General features: G+C 38.7%; 1 protein-coding gene across 1 annotated transcript in view; it reads right to left on the reverse strand.

Annotated features, from left to right (window-relative positions):
* apbb1ip (amyloid beta (A4) precursor protein-binding, family B, member 1 interacting protein) overlaps window positions 1–12680 on the reverse strand; it is a 49133-nt gene that overhangs the window by 4581 nt on the left and 31872 nt on the right. The window contains exons 8-11 of the mRNA XM_053234817.1: window positions 9390–9464; window positions 8350–8493; window positions 7025–7135; window positions 86–184 (exon numbers count right to left, since the gene is read on the reverse strand). Of these exons, the coding sequence (XP_053090792.1) occupies window positions 86–184; window positions 7025–7135; window positions 8350–8493; window positions 9390–9464 (429 nt within the window). The remainder of the gene's footprint in view (window positions 1–85; window positions 185–7024; window positions 7136–8349; window positions 8494–9389; window positions 9465–12680) is intronic.

The following is a 12680-nucleotide window of genomic DNA, read 5'->3' on the forward strand; positions in this document are numbered from 1 at the left end:
ACGTCCCATTTGATTTTCCTGCATCCTCTTTAAATATGAATGTATTATATACACATTTGACAAGTTCTCGCTGTGCTTATCTCACCTTAGCGATACGGATTCCTGTAACCCACAGGTTCATGGTCCATCCATCGTCACAGCACAGGTACTTAATGTACTGAGACTCTTTTTGGATCTGAGGATGCTGGAGACACATTAACACATGCTTCATTAACACTGTGTATATTACTTTTCACAATAAAATGGTGAAAGTTGGGCTGTGAACTAAATCTCTCTTTGCTAAATCTCCAGTGTTTTACATGGACTTAAGCATAAACCTTAATTTGCATGCCTGCAGGAAATAAATACACATTATGCAGCTGAATGTGCTGATTTGCAAAACTGGTGGTGAGTGCAGTTTGCTGATACCAGCTGTGGTTGATGAGTCAGCATTAGCTTTTCTCAGTCATGCTAGCACTAAAGCTGATGAAGCTATGCTGATGTTTCGGCTTTCCATTTCATATCCAAATGTTGTGGCTTTACAACCTGGAGGTGAAATGCGCTTAACTGGGATTTTGTCACGTTTCTACACAAAATAGCTTTTAATACTTAGGTGGGAGGAAAAAATCAAAATCGCAAAATTATTTACAATAAAGAGTTGTGAATGCATAAGTGTTCACCCCCGTTGCCAAGAAAGCCCTAAATTAGTTCCCATCAGAAGTTATACATATCATTTTTGAATGGAGTTGACCTGTGTGCAATTAAAGTGTCACATGACCTCAATAAAAATACACCTGTTCCAGGAATTTGTTAGAAAACATACCTAAATAAACAGCATAATAAGTATCAAAGAACTGTCAAAACAAATCTGGAAAAGTTCTAGAAATGTATCAGTGTAACCATCCCACAAAACACCATTAAATCCATTATTTAAAAAATGGAAAGAATATGGTACATTGACTCTGCTTGGGTAGAGAGGGGATTAGTCAGAAAATCAACCAATAGGCCAGGGTTAGCTCTAAGATTCACAGCTCAGATGGGAGAAGCTGTTCACAGAACTACCAAAGCTCAGACACAGGCAAAGCTCAGGCAAAAAGTGCTACATTTGGTGAAACCCAACATTGCTCATTACCCTGAGAACACCAGCTTCACAGTGAAGCATGCTTGTGGTAGCATCATGATGTAGGCATGAGAGCAGGGACTGGAAAACTAGGTTGAGGGCAAGATGAATGACGCCAAATACAAGCAGAATGTTCTAGTCTGCAAGAGACCTGAGGCAGGGGCGGAGTTTCACCTTCTAACTGAAAAAAAACATAAGTAGTCTGCCAAAGCTGCCAAAGCTGAATGTGTCTGTGACCCAGTCAAAACTTATACCTCAGTCAGATTGGGACAAGACTTGAAAATTACTGCTCACCATCAGAGTTCTCCATCCAGTCTAAAAGAACTTGAGCAATTTTGCCAAAAAGGATAAGTAAAAATAATGAGGAGCCAAATGTGCAAGAAGACATGCAGGTATAATTGCAGAAAAATTTGGTTAATACTTATGCAACCAACAAATGTCTGATATTTCTGTTTAATTAACCTTATAACACAATAAATATATTCGAATGTTTGACATCCTTTTATAAAAGCGTTCTCTGACACTATAAAGTGCCCCGTTTTAAAGCACACCCATCTGGCAGTAGGTGAAACACACAGGTTATTTGGCAAGCAATCTGTTCCCTCTCTGGCTATTACAGCTCACTAAGCCCCGGCGACTAATCACAACTTTCCTACATGATTATTTCAAGGCGTGTGTCTCCTTCACACCAGGCACCTTAACAAGCTGTGATTAACAAAATGACCGGCTCCAGAGGTTTAAATAAAAAAATCTGAGTTATGTCCATTTTAATTCCATGTTATAACACGACTATATGTGGAAAAGCTCAAAGGGCGTGAATATTTATGCAAGGCATTGGAGATAGATAGACAGATTTGTTCACATAGAATTTGGAAATAGTGACTAAAGGTTGCTAGCAAATCCATGTTTCAACATAAGCGAGCTGAGAACACTACGACATATAAAGGTGTTCGTTTTTGACTTTGAGAAATAAATCACAGCTCCAGGTCCTGTTAAGATCTGCGACACACACACACACACACACCTCTGTTTTCATCTCTGGAGCCGGTCATTTTGTTAATCACAGCTTGTTAAGGTGCCTGGTGTGAAGGAGACACATACCTTGAAATAATCACGTAGGAAAGTTGTGATTAGTCGCCGGGGCTTAGAGAACAGATTGCTCGCCAAATAACCTGTGTGTTTCACCTACTGCCAGATGGGTGTGCTTTAAAACGGGGCACTTTATAGTGTTAGAGAACGCTTTTATAAAAGGAAAAGTTCATCCAAAAAAATGAAACGTAGACAATTCCTCCATGAGTGAGTCTGACTTCATCAGTCAACACATGTCTGGTGCTTAATTTTATTTTGCTCATTTATTAAATTATTTTACTAGAGCTACAAGGGCTCAGATCTGATCTGTATATTTATTTTTTGAATCACATTAGGTTAATTTATTAAACTGTTTGCTAAACTGATAGCTATAAGCTTACCATAGTTATTAGCCTCGCAGCTCCAGTACAAAAAAAAAAAACCCCTAAAAACAGACATTTGTTTAATTTTGTCTATAAGGCTTGAAAACATTTAGATTTAGATGAGGTTTAAAACTTAACATTTACATTTTATCGTTTGTATATTTAACACTTCTATGCATTTATATCATATATTATGTGATTTTTTAAAATCATTATAACGAAACTTTGTGCTGAAACGAAAAATGTTATTTTACATGAATCATTATCTAAATGTATCAGAATGGCCTTAAAGGTTTGAAAAAAAGTCAGATAGAAAAGATTGTAAACCTTTTTTTTCTTTTTTTCACCACAGCACCAAAGTATGGCAAGCTTATCCATAGCTACCAGTCTATCTAAATCTTAAATCTAAGACTTACTAACACCATTTATATACAAACAGCTGAATAATACATAAATATACAAATCGGATCAGAAATGCATCATCCAAATGACCTCTAGCATATAATTTAATCTCTAAACTTTAGGCCACGCCCCTACTCAAGTCTATATACTGAGGAAGAAAATGATCCAGCTTCTAGATGGAGCTACGACTGTTTTTAGTTTTGAGTTTGTGTTCATTTTTAGAGCTATGTGTCATAGAAACCACTTCAGCACGTCTAAGACACTGAACATCTCGACACGATTTGATGGAACATGACTGTGTGATGATTTACACGTGCAATGTACACGATGCTAAACTGGTGGCCAGAAGCTTTCATTGCTTATATTCTCCTGCAGAAGTAAAGAACTTCAGACTCCTAACTTTTACAAGATGATGGGCTACTTTTGGAGAGAAACTGGAAGAGTTTGTATTTGTAGCACACACACATACGCAGTTAATACACACAGATAAAGAGGTTCTACTAGGAAAGTTTTAGAGTTTCCTCAGAGAGACAACTGAAGAATTTTAATTTTTTATGAGTGTATGCATCATAAGTTATTATTTTCAGGAAAAAGGATCAGCAGAGCTGAGCAGCAATGTTCCAGCTGTGGGCGGAGCTAATTTCTGGCCTGGAAAATGTACTGAAGTGAAATTGTGGATCGATCGCAGAATTCCATATGCAGGTTTGCAAAATGGTAGGTACTAGGTAGGCTTGTGAGTAGGTGTGTCATGATCCGGGATTATTGCCTGTGGCTTTGGAGGGGTGTAGGCTGCAGCAACGTTAAGGGGGGAGAAGAAGGGGGCGTGGCCAGACATGTACATGTTATGTCATTACAGCGGAAAAAAAATACCAGGAGCTGGTTACAAGTCAGCTGTAGCTTCTAGTCACTAGCATTAGCATTTAGTCTGTTTTTTTGTATTAATTACATGTTAACAAGTTCAGGAATGCTGCAAAACTGAAGTCGGGACTGAAAATAAACCTAACTAGCTATTAATTGTAATTAAGCTCATTATAAAATGGAAATAAAACTCCATAAACTACGTGTGCATGGGCTCTGTGTTGAACAGCACTGGAGACACAATTGAATTCTTTTTAACAGAAGTAGCCTGAACACACTGTTTCACTTTTGTAATTTAAACCTCTGTTCATGTTTTGCAAGTGAAGACATTCACAGCTTGATCTGAGATGCATCCAGGGAAAGATGGTTTGTTGCTCTGCTCTGAAGTGAGACAGCAGGCTGTTAAGATTTGTATAGGATACAAAATAGGTGAGAAAAAATATGCACATATTTCAAAATACAACACAATTTGTTGATCTTAAAGCTGCACACACCACATTTTCTGGTAGACATTTGAATTGTCCTACATGAGAGCCACTGTGATAGATTACTGATACTATTGTCAATCAAGCCAAGCCTAGCACTAGGCTCCTCTGTTTGGTGTATTTTATTATTTTCCTTTGGTACCAACACTCAAGCAGCGAAGAACATTACTTTTTGGATGCATGGCCTCCATGAGATGTGTTTTTTTTTGTAGTGTTCTAAGTGCAAGCGCTCACACCACAGATGTGAGCTAATAATAGTGCTTCAGTCCTAAGAAAGTCTGGTTTTATAGATCAGTAAGGCATTCCAAACGTTTCTCTAAGAGCAGATAACTTCCACACCTGATGTGAAACACCCCAGACCACCATTTTCAAGCGGACCAGACGATCAGTTCTCTGGACCGCTTCTGCATTCACACTTCACCAAAAGTACCAAACACTGGACTCAAGGGTGAAAATGAACTAACTGGCATGTACCATAACTCCTGCCTCACAGCTGCTTCTGCTGATAAAACAGTTTCAAGACCAAAAGATAGTGGACTTTCAGATCCTTAAAAAGCTCTTATTCAGTTAACTCAGCACATCAGGTTTTCCACTGTGGCTCAGCACAGACTAAATAAAGGCATCAGACTGCTACAACTAACAAGTATCAACCAAAACTCACACAGAAACTACAAAAGCACAAAATCAAGTACTCAGAACTCCTGACTAATTCTCAGTGTCAGCCCTGGCTACACAAAGACCTGTTTTTGATTTTCGTTGTTCCTCACATACCTGAATCAGCTCATTATCCAGCCATCTATGGATTAGATCAGTAAGGAATGAACGACTTCGGAGGGAAAATAATTAACAACAAGGGTGGTGTGATGCAGCCTGACACGAAGCAGAGTTGCTGTTAACACCTCGAAGTTGAGTATTATTTGTCCTGAAGTATTTTATTCCTTCTTATACAACAGCGATTTGCCAATGATTACTGTTATTATTAATTTTACGAATGTGTGCTTTTTATCTTTTTGCAGTTACACTGAATTTTGTGAAACGTAATACCTCGTAAATGCTAAATAAACATCTCCTCACAGAAAACATCACAATATATCATCGATTACGCAAACAATTACAATGAATATGGGTGTTGATTTGGGGACAATATCTTCTAAAAAGATAAACATAATGCCAAACATTAACCTCCTGGCAGATGCATCCAGACTCCAGTAAACTGTCAACATTTACAATACCTCAAAGCATCAGTGATCCTCCTTCATATTTTACAGGATGTCTAAGGACTTTTCTTTTCGTCTATCATTTTCTCCTCACTAAGTTTCACCACTGTTACCATAAAGTTTGAAGAACACAGTTGTAGAGAATGTCTCTGTATGCTGTAACATTACAATTTCCCTTCGCTGGAACTAAGAGGCCCAAACCTGTTCCAGCATGACAATGCCCCTGTGCACAAAGCGAGCTCCATGAAGACATGGTGTGTGAAGGTTGGAGTGGAAGAACTCGAGTGTCCTGCACAGAGCCCTGACCTCAACCCCACTGAACACCTTTGGGATGAACTGGAACACCGACTGAACCCCAGACCTCCTCACCAACATCAGCGCCTGATCTCACTAATGCTCTTGTAGCTTGAATGAACACAAATCCCCACAGCCACGCTCCAACATCTAGCGGAAAGCTTCCCAGAAGAGTGGAGCTTATTATAACAGCAAAGAGGAATAAATCTGGAAAGGGACGTTCAAAAAGCATATATGGGTGTGTTGGTCAGGTGTCCACATACTATTGGCTGTATAGTATATGCCATGGAAAACAGAATCACACATAATACAAATCATGCATATAATAAAACACTCATTTCTTATTTCAAGCATCTTCATTTCACACATTTTAAATTTTCTATACATTTCACACAATCAAATCAGATAAGGAGTTGGTAGACTAAAGAGCACTGTGTGTGTGTGCTTGCATCACCCAGATTACCAGATGTACATTTTTCTTCCTCTTTTATGTATTTTCACTTCTATTCCTCTCTAACCCAACTGATTTCTCCTTTTTTTCTTAAATTAAAAATTAGCCAAAAATGATCTTAAACAGGATGTACTGAGAAAACAAACACAGTAGAAAATGAGGAAGTGAATAATATAGACAGCTCCACTTACAGTAATGCACACTGATTATTTTTATATGTTTTTTCATAATGAAGACCTTTAACCCAAACTCACTACAGTATTCGCAGAGTGTAAGATTGCACCATCTTAATGGGCTAATATTAAGTCTGGCACCAAGACTTAATATTAGCCCATTAAATAAATACCACTAAAACATTCCCTTTACATCTTCAACTAGTGTGAAAAATTTTGTTTTTCTTTCCTGTGCTTGTTCATCTTGTGAATAAATAAAGTAAATTGCCTGTTAAAAAAAGTGAATAAATACATAATTGATAATAAAAAATGACAATTATTGACCTCAAGAATTAACTGATCAGTTTGATAGATTATGTAAGGAATAAACTACTTGGTGTAGTGCTGCTATAGGAAAATAATCAACAATGGGGTGGTGTGATGAAGCAGAGTTACTGTTACTATTCCAAAGTTGATTATTTTTCTATAACAGCATGTACCAAAATTACAGCTTCACCTCTGACTGTTACAAAGCACTGACACTGGAGACTCCTTCCATTAAGTTTTTTGATTTTTGTGTGTGTGTGTTTGTGTGTGTGTGTTCAGTAAACTCACCTTGAGGATGAAGCAGTGGTCAGTGGGGGCTTTGTATCTGGTTTTGTACTCGTTGCAGTAATACACATTGACATTATCGAACTGCACAAGACACACCATGTCCTTAGACGACTAACAGATGGAGAGAGAGAGATAGAGCGAGAAAAATATTATTCAAGACGCTGATTAAAACGTGGATTCATTTAAAGCAGCAGTTTGTCGTTTTTAAAGCCTCTGTACTGGTTGTGAAAAAAATTCCAAGTGCAGTAAAAACAACCAGCATGCTTTCAGCTTCCCCTTAAATGAAACTGTACACTTGATGATTCTTCAGTTCTCTCTCACTCTCAGAAAGGGATCCAAGTAAAAGTCTTTAAGAAAGCTAAGAACACTTAATTTCCAAAGTACCACTGAAGAACTCATTTTTCCTAGTACTTAGTACCTAGATATCTATTTTTTAATGTGATAGGTTCTAAGAAGAAAATAATGACCAATAATTTGAAGTTTGTTCCACACACTTACCCAGTTAATACATCCACTCATTCACCTTGGAAACCTTTCTGACAGGAAAACACTTTGTTGTTGGGTTCTACATACAAACTTTAAGGGTTCCATCAGAAGAGCAACCTTAAAAGGTATAAAATTTTAAAAAGTATTCCTCCTACATTGGCTTTTTTTTTTTTTTTAGGAAAAAAGGAGCAGAGCTGAGCAGCCATGTTCCAGCTGTGGGCAGGACTCATTTCTGGCCCAGAAAATGTACACTGAATTGAGATCGATTGCATAGCAATACTACAGATTATTTTCCTTCTAATGTATCTTCGAAGTGATAAGATTATGAAAGATCATTACAGGTGTTGAAACTCTATAAACTAAACACCTTTAAATATTCAATATTACAGACCACAACTTTAATGATTTCAACAAAGAGCAAGAGATCAAGATTGTTGTAAAAATGATTTATAGTGTGTATTTGTGCAATGTAGGATTGTAGCATGTGACTGTAACTAGAGTGTGGTGTGTGTGCATGTGTGTGTGTGGGGGTGTACTGTATTTTTAGGAGATGAATGTAAATGGTGAGGTTTCAGGCACATGCACCACACACACACACACACACACACACACACACACACACACACACACACAAACATGCACACACATGCACATACTGTACATGCGCACACACAGTTTTGGTTTCAATTCAAACGGAGACAGATTTCAAGCTTTTTTTGATTCTTACTGACTCCGTGACTGAACCTGGACAGGAAGTCAAGCTGGATTGTGTGTGTGGCCTGACAGAAACAGAGGGTGTGTCTGTGTGTGTGTGTGTGTGTCCTCTCTGGCATGCTGACCTTATTCTTCCCCTTAGGTAGGTAATACATTCCAGAGGCACGCAGCAGGAAGTAGCGAGGTTTCCAGGATTTCTTGCCTTCTTCTTTCAGATGCAGCACTCCCTCCAGGTCAGGTACGATCACCGACGGCCCACAGAAGTTCTCCTACACACCACCCAAAACACACACTCACAGAAATCAGGCCTAATGATCACTGCACGAATGCTCTCAGTGTTACTTTAAATTTGCGTGATTTATTATAAACTTTATTTCATAACATTATTTTCCAGATATTTCAGTATTCAGTCATATCAGAATTTATTTATTATGCCATAGTGCTGTGTAAATCTCGAGTCTCACACGTCTACAGTTCTGACAACAAATCACACGTGTATATTAATACACTCATTCTAATCTGTTATCGTTTCCATAGTAACAAGTTACACAGGGACTACGAGAATGCGTACATAAACATGAAAATGTGTGTAATTCTTGATATGCTGAACTTTTCTGATAACTTAATTAACATTTATGGAAGGAGTCTCCAGTGACAGCGCTTTGTAACAGTCAGAGGTAAAGCTGTAAGTTTTCCAAGAGAGCAGTTTACACTTTGCGAATTCTTGGTAACATAACAAGCTGCTTTTTTTCCTTAACTAACTTCAACAGGGAAGAAAAAAAGAGAGGCTGGTGAGAGAACGATTGTTTATAGCTGCTTTAATGTAAGTGAGAACAGGAAGCAAATTGTTTCGCAGCCATTCTACAACCTTAAATGTAGCTATAAATGGATAAAAAGTATGATGTGTCCTTCTTTAGTAAATAAAACGTAATTGTTGGCAAATTGCTGTGGTATAAGAGGAATAAAACACTTCAGGATGAGGTGTTATCGGAAGATAATCAACCTCGGGTGGTAACGTAAACTCCGCATCATCACACCACCCTACTGTTGATTATTTTCCTCTAACAGCATGACACAGCGTGTTTTATTTCTTATTTATTTAGGCTGTACATAAAGTAAAGCATATTCTTTTCCTAAGAGCAAAATAAATCCAAAACTCACGTACCTCCAGAAGGAGCTCTTTATCTTTATCTTTCATGTCTTTAAGTGACTTCTTATCCTTCTTCCACAAATAGAAGTTCTGTAAAGAAGACAATATTATTAAATATTAATGTACTCACTGTGCTTGAATGCTCGAATGTTTTATACAGTGTTACTGTAATCATTTTTAGTGTTCTCATGGAAGTCAGTACTGCTGTGTTTCTTATCAGCTGTTTGGATGAAGAACGAGGCCTCCTTTAGTTTTTCCTTCCACTATGGAACAGTTACACACACACACACACACACACACACACACACTCTCACCAAACACAGAGAATTAATGATGGAAGATAATGAAGCTCTGTTATGATAATAACCCTGGCATAATAATCACATCTGTTGCCTCCTCAATCAGACATATGTGCTGCAGCTTATATCCGAGAGACTGAAAAAAATGCACCACACTGGAAGAGTATAATTGAAAGATAAGTGTAGAAAAATAGATGAGATGCCAAGAACAATTAATCTCTCTTTGCTTCAGGGCTCAAGTCTCACCTTGTGATGATGATGATAATGATGTTGGTGTGAGACAAAATAAGCATCACTTCAGCTGAAGAGAATGACAACCACAGCAAAAACAAGAATAGAGAATGAAAACGTGGCGTGGGAAAAGTCTCGAATTTGAGGTCTGCTTTACAGATGACTTCATTCTGTACGGCCGAAACGTTCTCACAGAGCTGAACAGATAAGTGGACGTGATTCTCCATCAGAGCGACTGCTGTGGAGAAAGTTGGCTCTTTGTAGAAACATGCTCAATATTTTGGTGCCAAAAACATTCCTCAATAGCCTTGTTTTTTTTTCATGATGAAAACTAAACCATGACTAAATAATAACTCTCCTTTCTACTCAAAATATATGAAGAAATGTAGCAACATTTTAATCAATGAATAAAAATAGATGGACGTGTCAGTACCAGTTGATTCTTTTCCCCATCACTTTGCAAAGGCAAAGAAACAAAGGAGTTTTAGTTTAGTTTTTAACTACAACTGTTCAAATCTATTCACTAAATCTGCTGTGGTAATTCAACAACTAAATTTACACTAAAATTAACACTAAACAAACAACTAAACTATGACTTTTGCAATTACATATGCAGTTACAGCTGCAAGTCTTCTGGGATATGTCTCTACATCAACTTTGCACATCTGGATCCTGATGTTTTTACTCATTGCTCAAGCCCTGTCATATGGCTGGAGACCGCTGGTGAACAGTAAAATTCTTTTTTTTTTTCCAAAGTCTCACAATTCTCAGTCAATTCTCAATCACACTGAGGTGTGGGCTCTGCCCCGGTCTCACATAACTTGCAACCCCACAACACGATGCTACCACCACCACACTTCACTGTAGGGATGATATTCTCAGGGCGATGAGCAGTATTGTGTTGTTGTTGCCAAAGCCAAACCAAATTCCACATGTTTGCTGAGTCTCCAACATGTGCTTTCACATGGCCATAAATAAAAAAATGCATTTTGTACATTTTAGACTGTTTTGATTCATCAGACGGCAGATGTTTCCGCATGACCGTCGAGTTGTTTTTATTTTATTTACTTGGTTTTATTTAATTTTTATAAATGATGTATGAGGTACTATCATAAAGATCTTTATTAAATAATTGAATAGTTTTGATTAAATCTTCAAAAACTTGCAGACAGGTAGAACAGATTTCCTTCTAGGATTGGCCTGTACCAAGTTCCCAGTCCCTGCTCCTTAAACGCTATAACGCAACATGATGCTACCAACCCCATGCTTCACAGTGGGGATGGTGCTCCCCAGGTGATAAGTAGTGCTTGGGTTCTTCCCAAGAAGTTTAATTTTGATCTCATTAGACCACTTGAACCTTTTTCCACATTTGCTGTGTCTCCAATGCAGAATTTAATTTAATCTTTTGTTCAATAACAGCTTTATTCTTGCCACTCTTCCATAAAGCCCAGCTTTGTGGCGGTCCCAGGCTGTGAGTGTCCTATGAACATCTAAGCTGTGGATATCTCCAGATCCTTCAGAGTTACCCTTGGCCTGCTGGTTGTTTGTCTGACTAATGCCATCCTTACCCAACTATACTGATTCTCCTATATTGATTTCAATATTATGGATAATTTTGTGCAGATTGTTGACATATAATCCCAAATAAAAAGTTGTAACACTACAAAAATGGAAAATACTTCTGCAAGGCACTGTATTTTTTTTTGTAAGAGTGCTATACACCGATCAACCATAACATTATGACCACCTGCCTAATATTCTGTTGGTGTTGCCAAAACAGCCCTGACCCGTCGAAGCATGGACTCCACTAGATCCCTGACGGTGTGCTGTGGTATCTGGCACAAAGACGTTAACAGCAGATCCTGTAAGTCCTGTAAAAGGATGTTTGATTGGATTGAAATCTGGGGAATTTGGAGGCCAAGTCAACACCTTGAACTCTTTGTCAGGTTCCTCGAACCTGCACAATTTTTACAGTGTTGCAAGGCACATTATCCTGCCGAAAGAGGTCACTTCCATTAGGGAATACCGTTGCCATGAAGGGGTGTACCTGGTCTGCAACAATGTTTAGGTAGGTGGTATGTGTCAAAATAGCATCCACATGAATGTCAGGACCCAAAGTTTCCCAGCAGAACATTGCCCAGAGCATCACACTGCCTCCGCCAGCTTGCGCTCTTCCCATAGTGCATGCTGGTGCCATCTCTTCCTCAGGTAAACGATGCACACGCACCCGGCCTTCCACATGATGTAAAAGAAAATGTGATTTATTGGACCAGGCCACCTTCTTCCATTGCTCCGTGGTCCAGTTCTGATGCTCACCTGTCCATTGTAGGCACTTTTGGCAGTGGACAGAGGTCAGCATGGGCACTCTGACAGGTCTGTGGCTACACAGCCCCATATGCAGCAAGCTGCAATGCACTGTGTGTTCTGACACTTTTCTATCATAGCCAGCTTTAACTTTTCAGCAATTTGTGCTACAGTAGCTCTTCTGTGGGATCGGACCAGCCGGACTAGCCTTCACTCCCCACGTGCATCAGTGATTCTTGGGCGCCCATGACCATGTCACTAGTTCACCAGTTGTCCTTCCTTGGACCACTTTTGGTAGGTACTAACCACTGCTTACTGGGAACACCCCACAACACCTGCTGTTTTAAAGATGCTCTGACCCAGTCATCTAGCCATCACAATTTGGCCATTGTCAAAGTCTCTCTAATCCTTACACTTGCCCATTTTTCCTGTTTCCAACACATCGACTTCGAGAACCGACTGTTCACTTGCT

The sequence above is a fragment of the Pangasianodon hypophthalmus genome, chromosome 1 (assembly GCF_027358585.1).
Source record: "Pangasianodon hypophthalmus isolate fPanHyp1 chromosome 1, fPanHyp1.pri, whole genome shotgun sequence".
Lineage (NCBI taxonomy): Eukaryota > Metazoa > Chordata > Actinopteri > Siluriformes > Pangasiidae > Pangasianodon > Pangasianodon hypophthalmus.